Raw genomic sequence first — 26,793 nt, forward strand, 5'->3', positions numbered from 1 at the left:
GGATCCCATGGTTGAAATAATAACTCCTTTGCATATTCCTTTCAACTCCTTTGGCCCTCTCTCCTTTTATTTTATTATTCACTTGGCAAAATACCCAACTCTGGTTACTCTCTGCCAACTCTGCAGCTATAAAAGGCCTGCTGAATACTGCTGGAGATAAGAACTCAACCACGCTTATTGGTCTTGCTGTTACCTCATGCCCACTACCCTCAAGTTGGTGTTCAGGATTTTCTGGCAATTCTACACTTATCACTAGTCTATTTATTCTTCTACTCACCCACAAGACTATTTAATACCTTATCCTTACTCAAAATGCCAACACAGTTTCCCTTTCTTTCAGTATGCTCAAGGTTGGTCTTCTTGTTGATGGGGCAAAAACACAAATGAAATAATTTTTATAAGCTTTTACCAACACAGCTGTCATCTTACCTCACTTCTACACTTTCTTCTGTTATTTGGGTGGACTGTCTGTGTTATAATTTGAGACTGATTTTAGCACTAGATCCCATGCTCTCTTCATTACTCAAGGTCATCACTCTGGTCTCTGGTGAAGTTCTCATTTCTCCTTGCATCATCAAGTTTTGTTTCTTCAATGGATCTTCCCACCAGCATACAAATATGATATAATCTACTTCAATAAACAAAATTCTTGACCTACATTTCCCTGCACACTATTTTTTCCTGTTCATCCTTAGAGCAAAGCTTCTATAAGGATTGTTTTCTACTTTCTATCCTAAATATCTCTCCCCATATTCTTTTTTGAACTCATCCTAATTGGTTTTTCCCCCTAACACTCCCATCAAACTGTTCTTGGTAAATTAACCAATGATACCCATTTTGCTAAATTCAGTAGTCGCTTCTTAAATTTTGAGCCATTAGTAACATTTGAAACAGCTGATCATTTCTTCTTCTTTGAAATCATTTCTTCTCTTGGATTCCAGGCATTATATTCTCTGGTTTCCAACAGCGTGCTCCTTCTGTGTCCTTTGTTGATTTTCTTCTGTCTTCTCAAACTTTACAATTGATGTGCTGTAGGATTTAGTCCTCAGACTTCTTTTTTTTATATTTACATTTTCACTCTAAGTAATCTCATCTAGTCTCATGGCTTTGAAAAACAATTATTTGCTGACAACTACAGGTATTTATATTTTCATCCCCTCTTGTCCCCTCAACTCAAGACATTCAACTTTTCTTTTGACATCTCTACTTAGAAGTCTCATAGACAATGCACACTTAGTGCATTTAGATCCAAACTACTGATTGCCCCTGTTCCCTAATGGTCCTCCTACAGTTTTCTCTAACACAGCAAATATTCAATCAATGCAAGTTTGTATGGCCATAAAGGTAGATCCTGATTGGTTAGTGCTTTTGCCCTAATGGTTGTTAAATATTTGAACCATTCTTTTTATGTAGAACATTATATAGTTGGTGAATAAATTAATAAATGGTTGGGATTTGTTGTGGAGACATTAAAGTTATTGGTCATTGATATCAATAGTCCAGGTAAATGCATTAGGCTATATTAAATGCTGCATGAGGTTATATATACATACATATATATATATATTTTCTTTGTCAGGTTAGATATTTGCCTAACTAATATGAGATTTTTAATATCTAATAATGTATTTTTAAATTAAAAATGCATTCAATAAAGAGCAAATTAAAAAACCTATTGAGCAATTTTAAATTAAAATCTGTATCAGCTTATTTTGGTAAGTTCAGAACTCTTATTAATGTTTTGTTTACCATTTATATTATGAAGTCATTTGTAATTTAAAATCATTGATTTTTTTTTGAAAGAGTCGATCAATTAAATTTGTTGAAAACCTAAGTGTTTTTCCTACATCATTTGAGCATGTTATGTTCTCAAAGGCCACAGAGAGTTAAAGTGCTTATAACGATCAGAAGTGATGTAACACTGAGATCAATTTTTTCTTTCTTTAAAATAATACATTAAAAATTCCCATTTATTAACGGGCCAGCCAACATCTAGAATTGGCTGCAAGATTTAATTTTAGTGAGTTAAAACAGTAAGCTTAATCTATCAAACACCATGAAGTGCTGTAAAAATGTGAATTTAAAAATGAATTCCCATAAGAGTTTTAAATCAAAGTTGAACAGTAATTGTATTTTATTGCCTTTTCATGAAGTAGCTTGTCAGAATGTCCAGTCTATAATGTAGCTCAACCCATTATATTCGTATTGGAGTTACATGGAAGAATGACACTGTGAAGAATAGTGAACTTCTGAAGAATCTTTTATAATTCCCCTTCTAAAATGTCATCAACATTTTACCAGACTCTGAAAAATAATCTTGGTTTTACTGATGATACACATATGACATTTATCCTGCCTGCAACATAATTTCAATCAGCTCCAAATAAGAAAAGAGCAATGTAGTGACAAATGTAGTAATTAACATCTGGGTTTAGCAAGCAGGGAACAAGAAACATATGTTCACTATTAAGATAGGATTTACCCATTTGGATTTATTTTGACATTTGATTTTTGCTTAAAAAAAAATCTTTGCTTAAACCTTAAGCGAAATCATTTTTTCTTTTAAGAGACTTGTAGAAATGAGCAACAATACCGAGAAGGGCTGAAAAATCACAGTTAATATGGCTTTAAAATTTTGAAAAACACCTGTTGTTTGTATATCTCAGCTAAACTCAAATGTGGGTACAATTTGTTTAGGTACTGCAATCATTTACTATAGCTGTTATTACATGTTCATGTTGCTCTTTATACAGATCTTATTCAATTCATAGCAGAATTCCATCATAACAGAGCAGAATTTAAAGAAGCAAAAGGATTTCTTGTTATCATACTATAATTTCCTTGTAGAATGAAACTGCAAACATTGAAAGAAAAAAAAGAAAGTTCTATCAGTTTGAGAGAAGAGAGTAAAACGAAACAAACAGAAGCTAGGTAAATACGAGACTAGGGTTTCTAAACTGATGCTTGCAATCAATTAGAAGAGATATTGGGATAGTGTACAATTATGGTGTACATTTATGTCTGTCTCCATATAATCTGTGTAACGAGTATTGTATCAAAATCCATTACATTCCTTAGGAATAAGGAAAAGAAAAACCCAAATGTAGTAAGTTATTAAAGTTTTTATGAGGCCACCGGCACATATTAACGTAGAATATTGGCAAAGAATTTATCTCTTCAGGGGAGCATCTGCGTCTGATTCAGCTTTCTACTTTCTAGAGTAGAATTTCCTAAACTTGGTCAGGCATCTGAATAACTTGGGTTCTTAAAAAGGAACACAGATACCTGGATATCACCTTCTACCTGTAGAACCACCATCTCTAAGGATGGGACCTCAGAACATACTTTTTAAAATCTTCAAAGTTATTCTAAAACAGCTAATATGCCTGTGCAAACATTTAATCATTGTTGATTTGACTTTTGCTAATATAGCACTGCTTTATTTTGTACTATAGAAAGGACAACTGAGAAATGAGATATAGGTTTTACATCTCATTGTTGTTCTCTAAATACTCATTCTGTACAATTCAATTAAATTAATTAGTAAGATGTTACTGTACAAGGAAGTACACTTATAATGTACTATAATGTACCAGCTATATTTTGTGTAAAAATACTCTGGGACAAAATAGGATTTCCTCCTTGGAAGTTCAGTATTAGAAGATGGCTGACATATTCTCACTGAGAACATTTCTAGCATCTGTAATTTTACAATAGTATCTCATGTTGAATGATATAAATGTTTCTTGTTTCTCCTCCTCTCTCTATTTTTTTCCCACTCAAATCTTAGACCAAGATAAAAATAATATAGTGTCTAACATTTCTTCAGCCTTCTTTTCTCTAATTACTGACCAATAGATATTAAAATGACACAAAACAAAAACATCTTTTCTTGGGACCTTTACAGTAGTACTTTAATTTAGCACATTAGGAAATGTGAATATGATGAAAACTGTGAGCAACATGTCTGGTGGTTTTGTTCATCTGTCTCTATGCAGCAGTGACTATGATGGGCAATGATATTCATTAAACCTTGCTGTACTAAATTACACCTTTGCAAGTCTTCTCTACCTGTATATACCTGACTCCTTTGCTTTCCCCTCTCATAACAGTAATCTGTTAACACTTGAATCCATCTTGTGGATAGATATGTTTAGGAGTTCCCTATTGATGACCTGCTACCATATAAAGACATATCTCAATATTCATCCTAGTCACACTGGGACCAGCAATCAGAAGCCTCTCCACTTTGCACTTACTTGCCTCTACCTAAATAGGCCAAAGCTTGATGCTTTAATGGTTACTAGATAGTTTGTCAATTTACCTGAAAAAGTATGTTTAAGAGAGCTTTAGTATAATCAGTAAGGCAACCCTTGGCATGCAAAGATGATAATCCTATCCACCATTCCCTCAACTTTCTCCTCCATGGACAACTGCCATACTCACGTGGCCCTTGAATATAGTATAAGTGAATGGACATGACCTTCAGAGAATGTCAGAATTAGTAAAGAATATCAACGTGTCAATATTTTATATTCTTGAATATGCAAAGAAAGCTTAAACTCAATGAAATAAATTAAGTTGACTTGATCATCCTTTATGAATATGGCCAGGCAGTGCTCCTGGGCTTGGTACTAGGTAACCAGTAGAGCCTGTCTCTGAGCTGGCAGCTAGCAGGACTCTTAAGATCATTTTCTATCAAGCCAGAGTTCTCTGGCATGGGGTTCATGTGGGACTATACACTAGAGTGAGGAAAAATATCAAAATTAAATTAATATTTATTTTATGACATAATTTAAATTTCTTCCAATTTTTTGTTTTTTTTCCCTATGACTTTTAAAACCTTTATTACTTATTTGCTTAGTAGTTCATGGATAAAATGTATATATAAATATATTATGTTTTGGAAGCATTAGTTAATTTTTTTAAAAGATAAAACTGGTAAGATATAATAATAAATAAGAGATCATGGCTAAATACTTTTCTGTTGCAACCTTTCAATCTCTTAGGTTTTAAAAACAACATAAATACTATAGGTTAATATATGCTAATGATTCTGTTATTATTCATTTAACAATATTTACTTAGTATTGATGAGTTCGTAACTGTGCTACATTTGAGTAAAAATTGAATGCATATAGTTACTGAGTTGTTTAAGCTACTGAAGGAAAGCATGTAACCGTAGTGGATGCTTTGTCCTTGCATCCTGTCCCCCAGTTTCTATTTACTAACTCCTATTTGCTCTTTAATAACAACTTGAATGCCATACTATCTGGGATGCCTTCTCTGTCTCACTCGGAATCGAGTTAAGTATATCTCCTTAAGTGCTCAGGCACTTGTCCTTTGACACAAAAATAGCATCTCCAGCTGAGAGTCTGTTAACCTGGAAATAATATTGTAGCACAATGTTCTTGAGTCCATATTTGCTAAAAATCAGTAATATAATAAGATACTTGAGTATCTACTATATTGGAGGCCAAATCCTTAGGTTGAAAATAAGTAAGTTAACTAACTATCTGAAGATGTTATAAATAGAAGGGCAAAATATAACCAAAAGAAGCAGAAGAAAGGAAATAATAAACATTAAAAAATGAAAAAGAAAAATAATACAATAGAGAGGGTCAATAAATATTCCATCTCATTCTTTGCAAAGATTAGTAAAATTCATAATCCCATGATAAGACTGATGACAAAATCACATATGTGGAAAATGGAAGAATATATATCTGAGAGCCTATAAATGTTAAAAAGATTGTGAGAGAATACTGTAAATAACTCTATGCCAATAAATTAGCAAAAATTCCTAGAGAACTATAATTTAATAGACCCAAGAAAAAATAGAAAATGTGAATTTCTCTATAACTCTTAAATAAATTAAATCTCTAGACCTACATGGCTTTACAAATTAAACAAATAAAACCACTTTAAACTCTTCTAAAGAGCAGGGGAAAAAAGCAAGGTTTTTTATAACTAATAGCATTATGAGGCCAGTATGTTCTTGATTCTGCAACCTGGTAAGGACATTATAACAGAAAAACTTCAGGCCAGTCCCTATTATAAACAAAGCTGAAAACAAATGCTGAAGAATATGTTAAATCAAATCCAGCAATTCATAAGAAGAATAATATGTCACGACCATGTGATGTTTATCCTAATAATTTTCTTTAAAATGAGAAAATCTATCAATGTAATTCACCACATTAACAGAATAAAAGAGAAAAACTATTGATTCTGGTTGATAGTCGATCAGCCCAATAGATTCAGAAAAAAACATTTGATAAACTGAACTTTATTTTTATTGTAATAACTACTGGGAATAGAAAGAAACTTTCTTAAAATAATAAAGATACCTACAAAAGCCTACATACTTAATGAGGAAATACTAGATACTTCTAAATATTAGGTGGCAGAATAACACAAGCATGTCCATCATTGCCTCTTCAATTCAATATATATTGGAGGTCCTGGAGAGTAAAAAATAGCAAAAGAAATATAATATATAATTATGGAAAGAAAAAATAAAACTTGTTATTTGTAGACAATATGATTGTAAGTGGAAAATTCGAAAAACAATACAGATAAATTATTAGAATTAAATGTAAAGTTAGTAAGGTTGTTGGGTATAATGTCAATATATAATATTAGATACAAAATCAGTTGTATCTAAATATTGATGAATAAGTAGAAAAGCAATTTTAAAAAGGTAATGTGAGATATCTAGTATAACAAAATATTTTTAAGACCGCTATCAATCTATTATTGAGATTTTAAAAAAAGATTTAAATAGGTACATGATAATGTATTCAAAGATATTAGGATGCAGTTTCAACTAAAATCCCAGTAGGTTTTTGCATGGAGTTAATAAGATAATTTAAAAATTTACACGGAAATGCAAAAGTTCAAGAAGAGCCAAAATACTATTTAAGCATAGGATGAAATAGCAGGACTTACTTTGCTAGGTATCAAGATTTATTATAAAGCTATAGTAATTAAGACTGTTGGCACAGGGTAGACAAAGAGATCATTGGTGTAGAATATACGGCCCTGAGGTAGACACACACTTAGATAAATACTTAAATTCTTACAAAGGTGCGAAGAAAGGGAAATCTTTAAATAGTGTTGGAACAATTCAAAATCTACATTGGAAAAAAATCAGATGATTTTTATCTCACACCATGCACTAAAGTCTATTTCAGATAGGTTGTAGGTTTAAATGTGAAAGAAAAAGACAACAGACTTCTAGAAAATAATATAGGAACCTGTGCTTATGACATAGAGGTAGAGTATGTTCTTCTGATCATATAGGAAAATACCAATACATTTTACTACTACATTAAAATTAAGAGTTTCTGTTCACCAGAAGACATAATAAAGAGAATGAAGGGACAAGACACAGAGTAGAAGAAAATTATTACAGCATATTTAACTAATGAAGGACTTCTATCCAGAATATATGAAGAAATACTATAAATGAATAAAAGAAATCAAGTAATTAACAGAAAAAAGGCAAGAAACATGAACTGGCACTTCACCAAAGAGATATCCAACTGACCAAACAACATATGAAAAGGTGTTCGAGCTCATTAATAGTTAGGAAAATACAAATTAAAAACAAAATGAGATGCACAGTCACCAGAAAGGTCTAAATTAAAAACACAGACAATACCAAGTGTAGACAAGGTTGTGGAAAATTGGAACACTTACTCATTGCAAGTGGGAGATTAAATTGGTCATTACCTATAAATATTGAACATTAAGCATATCCTAGAATCTAGAAATTCTACTTCTAGGTATATAACCAACATGTGTGCATTAGGAGACATACATGTAAAACAATGTCCATACAAGCATTATTTGTAATAATCCCGACTTGGAAACATTCCACATATCTATGTAGAGAGGAATCTACGAATGAATTGTGATACATTCATATAATAGAATACTATACAACAATGAAAATATAGGCAGTTTAGAGGTCTATCGCTGTCTTGTTAGTTTAAACAATAGTCATTTTATTATTGTCTCTCAGTTCTGGGGTTTGACTGAGATCACCTATGGTGTTTTTACTTGGGGTCTCTAACTAGTGGCAGTCATTTGGTGGTTGGGGCTGGAGTCATTCACTCACAAGCCCATGAGGCTGATGCTGGCTGCAGGCTGGAAGCTCAGCTGGGCACCAGAACGGCTCTGTTTCTTGGACATCTCTCTATTTGATCTCTGTGTTGTTCTCCCACTTGGTAGGCTCCTTATAGTGAATATCACAAGAAAACTTGGAAGAAACCGCATGGCCTTTTCTAACCTAACTTGGAAGCCATGAAGCGTCACTTCCATCAAATTCTATTTAATGAGAAAATCACAAAGGTCCTCTTGGGTTCAAGATGGGGGACATAAGCTCTCTTATTGAAGGGAGGGTAGCGAAGAATTTTCACACATTTGAAACTATGCATTGTCACATGGGTATTTCCATCATCAATAATCCTTGAACTGTCCAATTTTCTTTTGCATATTTTTTCTGGATACATGTTACATTTTACAGTTTAAAAGGCTACAACATAAAAAGGAACATAGTCCCAGTCTAATAAAAAGGGCCAGAACCTCTCAAAATGGTGAGGGACATTGTTATTCTTCTTATTTTTTTTAGTTCAATACTCTCTAAGGCTTAGCTTTAATGCTCAACAACCTGGCCCTGACCTTCTCGTTGGCTTTAACCTTCCTCTCACAGCTTCCTCACAAGAATGCTGAGACCTAACTGAATTGTATCCTTGAACTTTTCCCTATCTCCCTATGATAGCATAATGGCTCTCCAAAGATGTCAACACCCTGTTCCCCAGAACCTGTGGATGTGTTACCTTACATGGCAAAAGAGCCTTTGCAGATAAAGTTAAATTAAGAATTTTGAAATGGTGAGATTATCCTAGATTATCTAGGTGGGCCTAATGTAATCAAAAGGAGGGTCAGAGTTAGAGATTTGATGACAGAAGCAGAGATCAGCCTGTGCCATTTCTGGGTAGGTTACAAGCCAGGAAATGCAGGCAGCCTCTAGCAGCTGAAAGCCAAGGGAATGGATCTTTTTTCTGGTGTCTGCAGAAAGAACCAGTTCACTAACACCTTGAGTTTAGTCCCATAAAACCTATTTTTGGATTTCCGACTTTCAGAATGGAAATAAAATAGATTTTATTGTTTTAAACTACCAGATTGGTGGTAATTTTTCACAGCAACAACAGAATCTAATATGATCCCCCCACCCGCTTTTATTTCCCAGTCATTACCTTAACTATATTGTTTGATTCTACTCAAAACACTTTTTTAGGACAACTCTTTTAAATCCTACCTGGTATTAAAGACCCAGCTCAGATGTTCTCTTCTCCCTGAAATCTTCTTACCTTCACAGTCAGAAGTAATTCTTAGTTCTCTAAAACACCAGGGCACCTAGCAGCATTGATAGTCCATTTTTCATAAATTAGTTGAGACTAGAGTGCTATACCTTTTTTGCTGTTCTAGTTTCCTGTTCAGAGATTTTACAAATATTGGACATGCATATTTGTTAATTGACTGTAGAACAAAAAAGAATGTTATCATAAAATATAATAAAATATTTCCAGTAATAATTTACATTTTATGCAAAAATATAAAAGCATAACATACATTTGCAACTTCGTATGATCCATTCAATATCTGTTCCATGTAATGATTTAGATCTCTGAATCTTTTGTGATCTGAATTTGTAAAAGGTAAGTGCCACCAATGAGGAAACCTGTTTAAAAAGAAAAAAATGTGCATTCATTAGTTTGAAAATTGGCCTCTGCATCTCAGATTGTTCATGAAGTTATAGTTGCATTAGAAGGCAGGACCAATGAAAACATTTAGAAAACAAAACAGAACACATGATTAATCATGAGAATTGTATTAACATGGCTGTGGTCACTTGTGTTATTTTAACTATCACTAATTAATACTAATTTAATCTAACATACTAAATTAATATATATGTTCCTTTTTACTGTATTTATGGCAGACCACACATTTTGTTCCTTAAATACATGTGAGTGATAATAAATACTTTCTGAAGTTACTAATTCATGTTTTCAAAAAGGTCAGATTTTATCGTTTCTTCTGGGTTCACTGGAGACATTTCTACGCTAACTGAATTAAACAGTCTATAAAGTGACATATACTTCCATCTGGTCTGAGTCTTTTTGAACAAAGTATCACTTTCTCCAGGAATCCGACCTGTAGAATTTCCTCTGTACTATCTGATGATATATCTTGATGGGTTAGACATTATTAAGACCAATTATTAGGTGGGTGACCCGTTAATGGTTAGCATTTGGCAATGCATTTTGCTGGTTAAATATATCATTTTAGGAACTGCCTGGCACTTCCTCTGACTGCAGTCTTGCTCTGACTCCTTCATACTTCTGCTTCTTGGATATAGACCTTTTCTCTAGGAAAGGAGCATGGGGCATAGTGAAGCGCTGTCAACAAACACACAAAAGTATGTGACGGCTGTGAGCCATGCCATCCACTGCTTCCTGTTGGAAATCTCAGGGAAGTCCCAAGTAATATGTTTGTGTATTAAAATAATTCTTTTATTTTAAAAGTCTCTTGCAGTTCTAAGGCTTAAAGTATTAAACATTTTTATCCAGATTTAGTTGTCATGAAAATTAGGACAATACACAAGGAATCAAAACATAGACATGCATTTGATACATAGATGGATTGGGCTGGTTTTAAATGCTAATTTGTGTATCTGTGGATGAATTTTCCTTTGCTAAAATAAAATGTTGATATTTTATATAAAACAGAAGACCATTAATTCTGAGGAAGATTTTCATGCCTCTGTACTCTTGGAAGGTATCCAGAGCTACAAATAGTCTGATGTGAAGATCACTTTTATATGTTGTGATTTGAATTTTATTCTTCATTATTCTAACTTTCTGATTATACTTTCCAGATCAGGTTTAGTTAACTTTTATAGGGTTTCTCTTAGTAAATTCAGGAGTCAGAGGAAATCTTGCCCTCATTCTTCCTTTACACGCGTTGCTGTAAGCCTTAGCTCCTTTGGAACTGTTAGCATACAAATATCGTTTGGGGCACATAGGACTAAATGTTCCTCTCTCCGCACATTGCTTAAATAGTTTTAAAATCAATTTAGGCACCACTATCAGGCAGTAGATGTTGAGCAAAGAACAATCTTATCTAAACTGAAAATTGAGAAGAGGCATATTACAGAGTTTATTAACACTTTTAAGATTTTGCAAGTTATCAATATGTATTAGAGAGATAAAAGTGTACAACAGAGATGTTCTTGAAACAAAAAAGGACAGCTATTTAACAAGGATTAACATACTTCTAAATCATTTATTAGTGGGGTATGATGGCAGCCACCGATGATTAATTCAATATATGCAGCCAATCTGAATTTTTTTTGCTAACGTTTATTCTTTCTCAGTATTCTATCATATATTTTTTCTTGGTAATGCTTAAAGCTGATATTACCTTTAAGAGTTTCTATAGTGACACTCTGTTCCTTCCAATTTCCTGAACATGTTCTTTCTCTAAATTTGTCGACTTCCCGATGCTTAAAGAATCTATATTTCAAAATTTCTGTGACATCTGCAAGTATAGTTTTTCATGAATGTGAACTAGTCAGTTTTCAATATTACACAATATCCCTCTATCGACTGATATATATACTTAGCTTTATATTTTGGAAATTGATTAAACCCTGAAAGCCTAGTAAAAATCTGTATGTACAAAGTATGTCAGGTCATGTATAGACTTTCACATCATTAAAGGACCATTTACTTAACAAAAATCTCAGTGTAGACAAAATGACATTTGGTTTATCGATATGCACATATTGGTGCCAATATCTTAATTTCTGGAAATTCATCCTTTTAAAGTGAAGATACACTTTTTATATACCGAAATCTATGACCTAGAACTAAATTTGGCTAGTTCTAAGTGATAAATTTTAGGCTTTAACAGAAGTTATTTTTATTATTTTTTAGTTTGCTTGCATTTAATATTTTTTCCATTATAACATAAATGAAAGAAGAGATTTTCTGGACTAGTGGTTACCAGAGTGTAGGGGATGGGGGAGGATGGAAGAGGTAGACAGAGTAAAGGAGGTCAAATATAGGGGGTTGGAGGAGGGTGAAGTGGGTAAAGGGGATCAAATATATGGTAGTTGAAGGAAACTAAACTCTGGGTGGTAATCACACAATAGAATATATAGATGTCAAATTATAATGTACACCTGAATATTATATGATTGCATTAACCAACGTTACCCCCAATAAACTAAAAATAAACAAAATAATTGTTGCTAAAAAAATTAAAAGAAAAGATTTCTTCAAAATGAGAATAACAACAAATTATATTTAGAAAATCCAAATTAAAGTTAGTAATTAATGACAACAAAAGTGAGCTGATTTTTAAATTTTACTAATATACTAAGTGATGTTAAGGAATTTAATTTTGAGAGGTACAGCAAATAAATATATTAGAGTTTTTATTGCAATTATTTGTTGAAAGAGTAGATCTATCCAATTTAGTTCTGCATTTTTCAATTTCAATTTTACTTTTATGGAAAAAACTAAAAAGATTAAATTTTAAAACAGGCAAATACAACAATTTTCTTGATAACTGATGAAAAAATGAAATCTGTTCTGAATTTTTCTGTCTACAAAATCAGTGGCCGGAAGCAAACAGAAAATTGTAAACCTTGTTCTGTTTTATGAGACAAAAAGTTCTTTACTCTGAGAGCAATACAGATTCTCTGCGGGGATCGGTTCAATGGCATTGGAGTCAGAATGCTGTGTTGCCCACAAATAGAAAATACCATAACCATAATTTTTCCTTATGTTCAAGGACAAGTACTGAAGGCAAACACTGTGGAGGACAGTGCCTTACTCTGGAAGAGTCAGTGATGCAAACTGCTTCTGAAGTTGGCTGTGAAGTTTTGAAAACTGATCAAATGATTTTTCTGTCAAGCTTGTTTCGCCGTTACTGTGCATCACCTGGATTAGATATAGCTGCAGAAAATAAATAGGCAAAAATCAAAAGACAGCAATATCAACCTGTGATATATTCTGAAATCTGATTTTATTTAAACTAAACAAAGCAAGAATCTGCAAAAAAAAAAAATCATCAGGAAAGCTAAGAGATGTAATTTGTAATGGCAAAATTATCTATAAACATATTACATAAAGGTATCATAACCTTATGTGGTGGGAACACTGCCTAATTTCTGCTATTCTTTTCTTGTAGACACCTTAATTAGCTCTTGATTTATATTCTTCCACAGGAAGGGAATGTTCTCTTTGATGGTTCTCTTCTGATAGCTTTGGTTGTTATGATTTCTCCTCAGAATGTCCTCTTTAGTGGTACTTATGCTCAAACTGTAACTGATTTTTCATTTACATAGTAAAAACAAAAATTATGGTATCAGAAAGGAGTTGTAGCATAGTGAAGGGGAGTCTGAGATGAAGTCAAATACTATTTAAATCAAGATGACCGACTTGAGACTTACATTACTAGTTTTCTTGCTGAACCCTAAAATTGTCGCTCTTTGAATTGACTTGCTTGCACTCAGCATAGAGGATTCCTGGGAAAAATTTTGTGAAGTAGATTTGGCAGGACTTATGGCTGTCATTTGTGCAAGTGTGTGGATCAAGTTATTCAGTTTAACAGGGAAACACTCCAGACTTTCCTTTATTTTCCTAGAGAAATGAAAAAGAGAAGATAATGAGTTACATTTCCCTGAATTGACTCATCTATGATTTATCTCCTCGTGTTTGTTAGATGAGGAGGAAGAAGTCAAGAACCATGGATGTTTATTTGGAGCCGTGCTACTAAATGTTATTTTTATGAACTTCAAGTTTACATTTTGAGTCGTTAGCAAATATAAAATAAACTTTCATGGTGAAATATAAGACTGTTATTGCAGTATTCTATTTTGACTTCTTTTAGATTTGTTTTCTATTTTTAGGGATGATATTTTTGAAGTTTAATTTTTGTTTATAATTATTTAAAATAGTTTCAAAATGCCTGAAGTTAACTCTACAACAAATATGTATTTCAAGAAGCCCAGCATCTATTCCTATACTCTGTATGTTGTTCCTTCCTTCTCCTTATATTTAAACATTTAAAAAAATTATAGTTTAACTTTTATTGTTTTATTTTTAATTTTTATTCTTGTATGTATTTGTGTTCCTCTTTTAACTGTTTTTCAAATGTTTTATACTATAATACTATATCTAATATACAAGTATTTTATATGAAATGCTTTTCACTCTATGGTCTTTTTTTGGTTTGTCATGGTATTTCTCTGATTTTAAAGTTTTTTAAAAATTGTACTTAAGAAGGTTTGCAATTGTATTCTAATGGTATAACAAATATCTTATATGTAATACCCTTTATCCTCATTGTATCCTCTTCTCCAGTATAATTTGCGGTGTCCTTTTATCCCAGTTAATATTATAAAGCAAAAAGTACGCTTATTCTACTTTTCATTTGTGCTTTCTATTCTACTTTCATTTTTAAAGAGCTATTGTATCTACATTGTATAGTATCTATTCTATATATGCAGTGTAGTCTCTGTTCTAACAATCATTAAATCTTAAACTCTCTAACAGTCCCAGTGTCCACAGCTCTCCAGTCATTTTGATTATCTGAAGCTAATTCTCGTAAATTCCTCAGTAAGTACTAAAGGAAGTAAGTTTCTGAGTTCTGGATATTGACAGTAATTTGTCTGCAGCTTTTATACTTTAGAAGTCCATTTGGCTAGATACAATGTTCTTGGCTCACTTTTCTTTTTTGAGTGCTATAAAAATATTATTCTATTTTCTTCTAGCATAAAGGATTACTGTCCAAAACTCTAATGACCTACTGAACTTCTTTCCCTTATAAATTCTTAGAGAAAGTTTCTTTTTCTTCAAGTCCAATAGTTTTTCTAAAATATGTTTCAGGTTGGTTATTCTTGGTATTTTTTTTGAATATGCAATGTGCTTTCAATATGTAATTTCAGGTCTTGATTTTTCAAGGAACTTCTTAAATTGCAATGTTAGTATTTATTAAAACACTAAATATACAATTTAGTTTTGATACTACTTTAAGATATTATTTTGGCTTTCTTTATTCAGGGGCTCCCTTTATATATATGCTGGAGCTTCATTGCCTTACTTTATTTCTTTTATTTTAAAAGTCTTCCTTTTTCATCTTTTTCTCTTGAAGCATCGTGTTGTACTGTTGTGTTTACCTCTGTGTTCTTTCTAGTTTACTGTTTTTAAAATTATTATTTTCTATTATTTATAATTTTTTCTTGGGCTCAATCACCTTATTCCTGAGTTTTTTAAAATTTTGAGCTCCATAGTTCTCATATCTTCATCATTTTCTTAATTTCTTTTAGCTTAATTTGAAATATAAGGATATAGTTTATCTCTTTGTTGGGAATGTCTTTCTGGTATGCTATCATTGTAAGGATTTTATTTTTCATCTTATTTCTCTTTTTTCTTATTATGATTTTGTGTAACATTCAAACATGATCCATTTTGTTTGCTCATTTTAATATATAATTAGCATTCCTGAACTTTCAGAAAGGAGCAGAGGATTTTCAACTGTCCGAAGCTCCCTTTTCTGTTGCTATCACACGATGATAAAAATCATTATTTCATACTTCCTGAGATCTATTTCCTTTGCTTCTCTCTTCACTCCCATTTTTTTTCCTGGATTTTTATTTTCCTTCACTCTTAGTTTGGATTATACTTCTTGTGGTTTCTCTTCAATGTGAGACTGTTTCCTGGAAGGGGGCTCTAGTTACCTTTGAGAGTTCATAGACCCTTTAAAGCTTTTCAGATTTGCCACAGATTCTTTACCCTTCCCAGTATATGAGAGTGTAAAAATTCCTCCCGGTTTCAGCTGCTGTTCTCAAATTGCCCTGCTCAGCTTTTCACTGAGTACCTGTTACCTCTTTGGAGTCTTGTTTTCAGGTCAGTCAGATGACTTGTTGCTTCCTTAAGTTTCTTCCCATAAGATGTTGATACACAGGTCTTGTAACTAAATGGTTTGCTCCTACCTGCTTATATTTTAGGGTTCTTCAGACTACCTTGTTTCCTAGTTTTGTTGTAGATGTTTATAGTTTTGGAGTTTTGCTACCTATTCATTCTTTTGGTTTTATGGAAGAAATTTAGGGACATTAAAAAACTTGACTTTTTATAATATATAATTTAAGCAACACAGAATTATATTAAGTAAAATGTGAAAGTTTCCCTTCATCCTTCTTATCTGTCTACCTCTGTGTCAGTACTGTGTGCTAAGTGCTCACTGAGTCAGCTCTGGCACTTGGTGACTCTATGAATGAATGATGTCCACAATGTCCTTTCTTCAACAGCCTTGCTCAGCTACTGTAGATTCATGCTTGCGATGTCTTCATGTCAATACTACAGTTCCTTCAATAGCTATAATTTTATAATAAGTTTTGAAATCTAGAAGTTCTTTTATCTTGTTCTTCAGGTGTTTTTTCATGATTCTAGGGCCTTTGACCTCCCAAACATATTTTAGAATCAGCTTATCGAGTTCATCCCTACATAAAATAAATATGTAAGGATTTTGAATCATATTGCATTGAAACCATAAATCAATTGGGGAGAATTAACATCGCTACAGTATTGAGACATGCAATCGATGAACATGGTGTATTTCTCCACTTAGGTCTTGTTTTATATCTCTTTGATTTTAGAATTTTTTTTCTGTGGAAGTTTTACATATTATTTTGTTGGATTTATTCCTCAGTTGAGCATATTTTTATATGGCAAATTATTAATGCTATCTTTTCCTAAATTTTATTTTAACTAAGTAATTCTCACAATATATTTGTATAATCTTTTGAAATTTATACAGACAGTCATGTTATGTAATCTGCAAATAATGATGGAGTTTTTGTCACCCTTTGACAGCTAAAATGTCCAGTTCAGTGTTAAATGTAGGTGGTGATAGCAAGGTTTGTTCTTGATCACAAAGGAAACACTTTCAATATTTTACCATTAAGTATATTTTCTGTAGGCTTTTAGCTATAGTTTAAAGATATCTTTTCTATTTGTAGAGAGGTTTTAAAAATGAGAGATTCTAAATTTTATTAACTGCATTTTTAATATCTATTTATGTAATCATAAAATGTTTCCCCTTTAATTTTTTCACTGCTGAGTCTCAAATGTTTATCTTGTAACCATTTATTTTACTAAACACTTGTTATTCCAAAATTTTTTTCATTCTCTGGGATTGTTTTATTTGTTGTCTTATTCATTTGGAAAATAAAAACATAGCAAAGCTTAAATATAGAGCTTGATTATTAATACAGCAAGCATTATTTTTTACCTGACATTGATAAGAATGCTTGTAACTTTTTACTTTTAAAAGTATGATTATCTAAATTTCTTTCTATTCTGAGCTTTCTAAAATTTTTCAAGAGAAATGGATGCTGAATGTAATCAGGCACTACTTTTCTGGTTTGGCTTCTATCAAAGTTGCAATGCCTTCCTTACAACTAATGTGCCATGTCTTCAAGGTTAACAATGTAGTTCAATAATGTTTAATAATTTCCCCCTCAATTTTATAAAACTTCAAACCCATTAATCTTGTTCTGGTATTAGACTTTTTTGAATACATTCCAAATTTTTCCATTATTATACATCAATCTAGGCCAACATTTGCTAAGAAAGTTAAAGTATTACTCTGATCACTATTCTTTTCCACAGTGTACATTATTTCTAAAGATGTTCTTTGAATTTATAGTACAGCGTAAAACATTAATTTCTTTCCTCATCAGTCATTAAAGACATGAAGATAATAATAGGAGGATACCACTAATCATGACTTATGGATACCCATTCATTCATTCATTCATTCAGCACATATTTACTGAACATATTTTATGTGTTAGGGTTGAAAGCTCTAGGGTGACAGCATGTATTCACTTCTCATGAAGATAGGACTGTGAACCTCACAAAAGTTTCAACTATGTTCATGCCTTATTCTTATAAATTGCCCAACAGTTAAAATGTAAGAATAATGGAGATGAAGAATAAACTTTTATGATAAGCCTATAGTTTCAAGGCAGACTTTCACCTAAATACATCTCCCATCTCTCAGGTGGCAGATTAACAGGACAAAACAAATAGTGCTTTAATATGACTAAACTTGGGACTGGTGCTCCCAGAGCAGTAGGTTTTAGGTCTCTTGAGGCTCTGATTTATCCAAGTGGCAGCTCTTTGGTTTATTCTGCAGCATCAGCAGTATTATGCTTTGGAGCATTCTTATATTACAGGTCCAAAGCAGTAGCTGGAAGGTCCAGTTCTTAAATTTCATAAGAGAAACATCTGGGCAGCCTTGATAATTACTTCTAACTTCTTGCTAGGCACAATTCTATATCCTGGGACATAGAGGTAAAGAAGAGAAATTGGATTCCTGTCGTGAGGGAGTATATATATATCCTTTGGCAAGCACTGCACTAAATGCCTTATGTTAATCTTTTCATCCTTAGAGGAAAGCAGTAAAATTATTTTATCAATAAATAAGAAAGACCAAGAAAGTTAGAATGCATACTAAGGGTGACATCATCCAGAAAGTAGTAACTGAAAATTTATCTGACTCCAAAGTCTTTGCTCTCATTGTGGACTATTTATGATAAATAGTCTTTCAACTTTGTTTTAAAAAAGAAATAAGCTGATAGATTTAGTGTGGAATTCCCAGGTGGAACAAAGACACTTAGACAATGATCCTTTAATTTTTACATAGAAATAATGCTTGGGCAGAAGAAAATTTATGGTAATTCTTGTGGCCAGGTCGAAAGGGGCCTACAGTATGCATAAAATTTCTTAAGCCTTAGGTCCTAGGTTAAAAATGTATACAAATTCTATTCGACTTCATAACATATACATTTTTTACATGATATAAATATTTTAAATTGCTTATCATCAGAAACAATTGCTACTAACAGATTTCCTTAGCTATGTTTATGTAAATGGGTAATTGAGTTGCTTGGTCTCAGAAAATTGAGTTGAATCCTGGAGATCTGATTTTCCATGTCAGGTTCAGCATCTAAGCAGATTTCGTTTTTCTCAGATAAAATACTATAATATTTTAAAACTCACATTTATATTAATATGTGACTACAAAAGGCAAAAGTTTTTCATTGCTTCATGAGCCACGTCAGAATAACCATTAAGGAGAGATGCCTAAATTGCTATAGGATGCCTGTTGAACGAAGGTTCTCAGGCAACATTTGATGGAAATTTTAACAAGAGCGTATTTCAATTGCCAAAGTTGTTTGTATCATTGTGCAGTTTGACGAAATACTTGTTTTACTGGTCAGTCTCTTTAATAGTATCAGGAAAATATTGCTCAGGAGACCTTTTCTGTGAAGGAATTTGCATAAGAATGTTCTTATTTTAACACTGACACTATAATTTTATCATACATTAATAGAAGTTACTCATTCCCCAAGAACAAATTTCTTCATCTAACTCTCAAACTTCATTTTCATTGCAGTGATTTTGTCACGTGTAATAAAAACATTACTTTTTAAATTTGTATTGGTGTTATTGAGTATCCACCTCTGTTAGTTATTCTTAAGCATTCAGAGAGAACAATGAATTAATATAACTTTGTCATAATTTCTTTTTTTCTATGATGAAAAATAATAGTTTAATGTTGAGTTTATAATCTTTGAAATATGTGACTAGTACTTCTTCATATTTAAGCCTTTAAAGCATGCTATGAAGATAATTCTTATTTTGTCAAAAATTTGTTGTAGGGGTTCAGAATGAGCCACCCCAAGATGTACCTCAGTAGTATGTGGATTATTGTGAGCTAAAGGCAAGTGAGCCTCTATGGGCTCAAGAGAAACTTCTGCTCCCCACCTAAACTAGAATAATTTAAATTAGGAGCCTGGCCCACGATAAGACTTAAAACCAAAAATGACTTTTTATCTATCTATAAGGTAGGGAAAACTAAAATTACTGAACCTGTGCTCTCCCTGCAATTATCATCTGAAGTCCCAAGGTACATTACTTCATCCTTAGCTCAGAATGCAATATATACCTCAATTTCCCTTTCTCTGAACCTTTCATGTGGGGTCTCTGACTCTCCAAATATGTGGGCTTCCCATACATATGTATGTAATTACATTTGGTTATTTTCTCTCACTAATCTATTTTATGTTTATTTGATTATTAGAACAACTGAAAGAACCTTGAGGGTAGAGGAATTTCTTTCTTCCCAACATTATACAGGACCAATAAGTACTCAAACCCATATTTTTTAACCAAAACATTACTACTCCAAAATGAACTCAATGGATAATCATTGATGATGCATTCTGGGTTTACTATTTTTTTAAAAAAAAACAGTTCAATGAAGTTTTATTTTTAAAAATTCAAGATTTTCTGTCATGGAAAAGAGAGCAATAGATGATTTTGGGTGCACATGTATGTAGAGTATATGAATACATATATGAACACAAAAATTTAAGTTTCATATTTTAACAAAAGGTTAAAATAAAAAGTTTAAAAGAAATACAATAGATACTAAAAAAGGATATTTTATGTTAATCTTTGTGGTTTTGATGGCATAGAACCCTAATTTGAGAAGCACAGCTATAAACATAGCTATTACCATGTTCTATCAAGTAATCTGAAGACGCTAAAGTTAAAAAGCATCTCTATTTATCTGAGATTATCAGAGCATTAGGAATTTCATATGCAGGTTTTTTTTTCCCTTCTGAGTTTGCTTAGGATTCAGGGAAGAGAACCCATTATACCAGAAATCAATTTTGTTCTATTCTGAACTCACTTATTAGTTCTGCCTGTGATCTCAAGAAAGTCATTTAGCCTTTAGGAGACTCAATCGTTTCATCTATAAAACATATTGATGACTAAACTAAGCCATCTCTCAGGATTGTTGATAGGCTCAAATGAGGTAACATATGAAAAGTCATTGGAAATAGAATAATATGCAAATATTATTTCAGAAAGATTGCTACCTTTTAAGCAAAGAAATGAATATGTAAGGATCCTAAAGGTAGCAAACTACACATAGAAGAATACAATGGAAAACAAATGTAGTTTATGGTTCTGTGAAAACCAAAATGTGATAAACTCTCTTGAAATCCTACAAAAGAGATATTAGATAAAGATTAGAGTAAGAGGCAACTTTAGAATTTTTCTTTCTTTCATTTTTTTTTCTTTTCTCCTGCTTCATAGTTTAGAACATGGTTTAAAAAAACCCCAAACTTTGCTGATTACTCAGTTGAAGTTTCCAGTCTTCAGAATTCATCTACAAGGTCAGCAAGTCTTATGTAAATGTCATCACAGGCATGTAACTCTGCATACAAACAGGAATTCCAGGCTCCATGGCCTTAACTATGAATAAGAAATTCTTACAAAAATTCTCGTTACAAAAATCGCCAAATTAGAGCAAATGAAATAAAGAAACTAAGGAAAGGTTGATGGGTTGGTCTTATTATGTACAACTAATGTACCAGTGACATGATATTCCAGGTTCCCACCCTCCCTTCCCAAAGCCAGCTTATTTTATTGATGATTTTAACATGAAATTTTATGCACAGCAAGAAAATAAATCTTACCATGCAATAACATAGAAAAATCAATAGTGATAAATGGTGCTATAATTAAGGTAATAAAAATCTTTAAAATACAAAAAACAGATTTAAAAATAGTAAATTATTTTAGTCTAGTTGCTCACTAAATCCCTGGAATATAGCAATTTTATGCAATGCACAGGGTCAGGATTACCAGTGAAGATTGACTGCTGCACATAGCTGTTGTAGAGATAACAGCTGCTGTGAAACAGCGCCATCTGGACTATTTATCTTTTTAAACTAGTGATTTCTGGTACTCTTGGTGGGTACATTAAACTTTTCAAATGCCTTTAACCTTTAGACTGATAGTCTCTCGAAGAGTTCAGAATATTTTCTTTTTAAGCTAATAGCTAAGGTGTATCCTGACTTGATATTAGGCAAATTGAGTGAATTCTCAGTGTAACATAATTTAAAAACAGAGACTCTCCTATTGCAGAAATTTAGAACAGCAACAAAGCTATCAAACCAAATATCATAGCGTGTGTGGCTGGGCCATCAAATTTAGGAAGTACAGCCTTGTAAAAGCTGTTATATCTGCAGTTAATAAAAGTACTTTATAAAGTAAATTTAGTTCAGGTTAGTTTTCATAATTAAATTTTTGAAATGGGAGACTTTCACAATGAAAAATGAAACCAGTTTATATTTCCCTTTAAGTTTGCTTTCCTAGTTTAGGGAAAGTTGGACATCATAATTGTTAATCCCTCTAGGTTCTGTTTTTGTATTTTTTTCTTGTGACCTTTTTTTTTTTCTGTAGGTATTTATGGTTAAGTTAAGGGGAAAAAACTTTGACCCTTTTTTTGTGGAATTACAGCAATCTATGACATGACAATTTTGCAAAGTACTAAAAAAGCATCACGAAAATTTAATGATAATGAAACGTAGGGGTCCGGATCCGTGTCCCATACTCTCTTTCTCAGTTATGAAAAGAAACTGGATAGAAAGCCATTGAACTGTGTTTTGAGACATTTGAGCATAAAGAGTCTTATCTCACCTGTAACCATGAGAAATAAGAAGGAAGAATAAGAGGAACATTGGGACTTTCTGGCAGTGTGTCTGCACACGCTAGGTGGTTCAGGGGCTCTGACTCCTGTGTCTGTGATGTGGAGTCCTGGAACATTCTTTCTATGTGTCATCAACATATCATCAACGTTTCTACTGGCTTCACAGTTCTACTTGCTAGGACAGTCATTGTGTCTGCTCTGCCCAATGGCCCTTCATAACCAAGACTGTTTTTCTAAAGCTCACAGGTTAGAGAAGAAGCTCTAGGTTGTTCTTTGTGAAGGGGTAGATCATGATAGGAGTAAGAATGGGCAACAGAATCCATGGTGGCTTTTTATGAAGGACCATGTCCAATAGGGACAAAGGCAACTAGTTAAGTCAATGAGTTATAAATGGAATTCATACTAGAGAATACTGGTCAACGGACAAAGAGTAGTAGAACATGATAGGCGGAGATAAGCAGAGCAGAAGGTTTCTGTTTCCATTAGAAACTAGCCAGACTCTATTGGTTGCTAGGGTTTGTTAAGTTACAGTTTCCATCCATGTATATCCTTTTCCCCAAGGATATCAGATGGAATATCTGATTCTTGAGACCAAAACACCTCATGAATGCAAACTGTTTGCTTTTTGAGGTTTGGAGTTTTGTTTAGCTTCAAGCTACCTTCAATTTCATTTGAAGAACAAGAGGTTTTATATTTACTAAAGCAAAACTCCTGCATGGCGGTCCAGATGAAATACTGGGAATACTTGGAAAAATTCCTCTCACATTTTTGGGGGAGGGAATGCGTGAAGTCAAAAGCACGATCTATATGTGAAAGTAGAGGTAGGCAGGGAAGTTTATGTTTAATGATCTCAGTCTGGACTGTGAAATAGGTCATCTATTTCAAAAGACAGTTAATCTGAGGTTTGAGAGTGATTGAAAATTTTGAAATAACCCGTTTGGACAGCATTTTAATGGATGGTTGCCTTTGTTGCCTAGCAGTGGGCCCAGCAGAGATATTATATGAGAGTATCGGTTTGCAGGGACTGAGTCATGATCCTTTCTTGATTCTATTCAACAGCACTCAGCTGAAAAGGGAGTATAAAAAAGTAAGGGAAGCAGAGAGGGGAGTTGGCAATGATGTGAAAAACCTTTGTGGCCGGCAAACCAATTTTATTTTCATTTTTCTCTAAGTGTCATTAATTGTGATACAATTTTTAATGCCACACAGAGTACAGCATCCTTTGAAACTCTTATAACCAGTTCTTAACCCAGAATGTGAATACCCAGGAGTTGGGTAGGATCCTGTTTTGTTCATATGTAGAGTACTTCCTTGGAGAGGCGGGAAAAACAATTTCTTTCTTTCAAGCCTCAAGCAGCATCAAGAAAGGCAGCCTCTTAATGCTAATATTGTAGCATTCAGACTAAGGCACTTCAGGTAGCTACCCATGCTGTGTCTCAGATGGCTTAGTCCTCATTCATGACTCAGATCTGTGTGCTTGGTAGTGGGTGGGGAAGGGTGGATTTTCTTGTCTTATTTTTAATTGTGTTTTAGCGATGTCAGAATAAACAGTGGCATAAAACACTTTTAGGTTATCAGAACAAAGAGAACAAGGAGTTTAAACAGACAGTAGCTCTCATAAGTACATGGAGTTAATGACCCTCATTGAAGCACCAAGACCAATGCTAGATCCATTGCAGAACTTGGTTCCTTTCTGTAAATTATGTACACTGTCTACAATTCAAGTTTCTCCTTAAGTTTAGAAATTCATGTGAGGTCAGTGAACACAGCTTAAGGTAATATTACACAGAAAAGTAAACAAGTGCACATAATTTTTGAATTATGTAAAGCTCCATTTTTTTTAAAATTAACCAAGCTACTTTGATAAATTCACTCTATACACGTGTAAGTATCAACTAAAGAAATTTTAAAAATTTAAAATATCTAAATAATGGTGAGATCTTAAGTAACTTTTTTTAAATGGTAAAGAATCATGGTCACAATCAATTGAGCTTTCTTGAACCTCAATAGCAGGTTCTTCACAGTACTGGATGGCATGTGTAATAGAAAAGATTCTCAACACTTGATATGTACACACTGACTGAAGAACTTAGAGATCCATTGGAAAGACACACCAAAAAGAAATTAAATCATATCTAAAAATAAAGGTATGTAATTGAGATTTTAAGATAAAATATACTAACTGAGAAAGCTTTTGGAAGTTAAAGGGAGAGTGAGTCTCATGAGAGATTTCTCTGAGGAAAAAGGGGGCATATAGAGAGAGTTTCAAAGCATCTATCTAGCAATGGACCAAAACAGAAAAAGGATGGAAGGTGACTGCCTTGGAGTCATTAGTCAAATTATCCCATGGGGGTTTCCTAGGTCAGAATTATAGCAAATCTTGAATCGAACACCCTGGGGACACCTGGTGGTGGCACAAAGATAATAGTTCTGAGAAAGGACTTCTGTCCTTCACCAAGGCTTGGGATATTCAGGAAATCAGGATTACTGCCTGCAAAAAGGTATAGAATCTGTGTTGGTTGAACTGCAGCCAATGTGGGCTCTGACGAACCATGAGAAAACTATGGTCTGAATTATGAAGCAGCACATCTCCTGCAGCCTGCGTGTAAGAGGTGGTTTTCAGCACACAGGGTAGAGGTTAAGACCCCACACTCTGAAGCATGACACCCAGGATTCAAATCTTGGCTCTCTTCCTTGTGGGCTGTATCTTTTGGTAAATCATTTAACCTCTCTGGGGTCTCCACTTCCTAATTTAAAAATGTAGATAAGAATGATATTACTTCACAGGCATGTTATAGTGATTAAATAAGTTACTGTATTGCAAGGACTTAGAACAGGGCCTGATGCATAAGAAGTACTGTATTAAATGTTAGTCATTATTATATGCCTTTTATATAGTGAATGTTTGGTGTTTAAATTATATTTTCTGTTAAATTAAAATTTTAAATATATTTTAAGGGGAATAGAGCTTGTTTCATATTCAGATATTTTTGGAAATGGAGAAATAGGAATATGTCCCGTTTTACTTGGGAGAAATTAACCAAGAAGTATATTAATTAAGGTGATATACTAGACAATCTGTAATTGAGTAATAAATTAATTAAGTATAGCATAAGAAAATATATATCCTGTAGAATTATAGAAAGAAAAAATTAGTTAGTACTAAAATAATCTGAGATGTTTTCATGGATGGGGTACTAGTTGTCCAGAGTCTCAAGGGATGGGTAGAACTGAGTTAGATCAGACTCCCCTGTATTTTTGGTAATTTATCATTCTTTGGGAGCATTCCTGATGAGGTTATAAATGTGAGTTAAATAGACAAAGCAGGAATGAATGTATATTGAAAAACCGATCTACCCAGAAAAGGATTCATTGGAGAATAAAAAAGAGGTGGAGTGTATAAACCTTCATAAAGATAATCAGATTAGTCTGATTTAGATGACTAGATGCCTTTTAAGTCTGCAATGGAGAACAAGTTTTTTACCATAAAGTTGTAGAAAGAAGTTTAATTAACAGAATATACTACATAACATCTGAAAGTGAAAAAATTAGCCTGACAGATATGCAGGAGGTGATATACTAGCTCACTCCCAGGAAGTTACTGGCTCCAGATCTATTTCCTGTATTAGTTCATATCCTCTTGAATGGGAAAGGGAGATGAGTCAACCCAGGCAAGATCATCCATATCTAAGATTATGCTCTTCACAGAATTGGGTATATCAGGTGAAATTGGGGGATGTGGAGGGATGAGACTTTGGCCAACAAATAAAGCATATTTACATTTTTCTTTTGGCCAGGACCTGAAAGAGCTTTTTACATCCTGTATATAGTTTTTCTTTCTTTTTAATGGTAGGAGGAACTATCTGTAAATTGTAGCACTCTAATTGCTCTGTCCAAGGAATGACACATCACTGTATTGTCATAGAGATGAAAGTAGTGAGTCCATATCTCATCATAAATCTCTTTTTCCAAATTGTTTTTCTGGACATAGTTCAAGTAGAACAACCGATTTATTTATGTCAGCCCTTGCTCTTTTCAGCGACCTATTGAACAATGTGTTAGATGAACAGGCTGGTCAGCAAACAACAGCGTGCTACAGAATTACTGACTGAGGCCTTGTGCTAGAGATTCACA

The 26,793-nt window shown here is 33.1% G+C and overlaps 1 protein-coding gene across 3 annotated transcripts in view; it reads right to left on the minus strand.

Moving 5' to 3' along the window:
- Positions 1–26,793, minus strand: part of PIK3C2G (phosphatidylinositol-4-phosphate 3-kinase catalytic subunit type 2 gamma) — a 274,730-nt gene that overhangs the window by 42,642 nt on the left and 205,295 nt on the right. For all 3 annotated transcript variants that reach the window (XM_023538251.1, XM_011372935.1, XM_011372934.1), the window contains 3 exons: positions 13,535–13,724; positions 12,916–13,037; positions 9,643–9,751 (listed from right to left, as the gene is read on the minus strand). In XM_023538251.1, coding sequence (XP_023394019.1) covers positions 9,643–9,751; positions 12,916–13,037; positions 13,535–13,724 — 421 coding nt within the window. The remainder of the gene's footprint in view (positions 1–9,642; positions 9,752–12,915; positions 13,038–13,534; positions 13,725–26,793) is intronic.

This window comes from Pteropus vampyrus, unplaced genomic scaffold (assembly GCF_000151845.1).
Source record: "Pteropus vampyrus isolate Shadow unplaced genomic scaffold, Pvam_2.0 Scaffold216, whole genome shotgun sequence".
Taxonomy (NCBI): domain Eukaryota; kingdom Metazoa; phylum Chordata; class Mammalia; order Chiroptera; family Pteropodidae; genus Pteropus; species Pteropus vampyrus.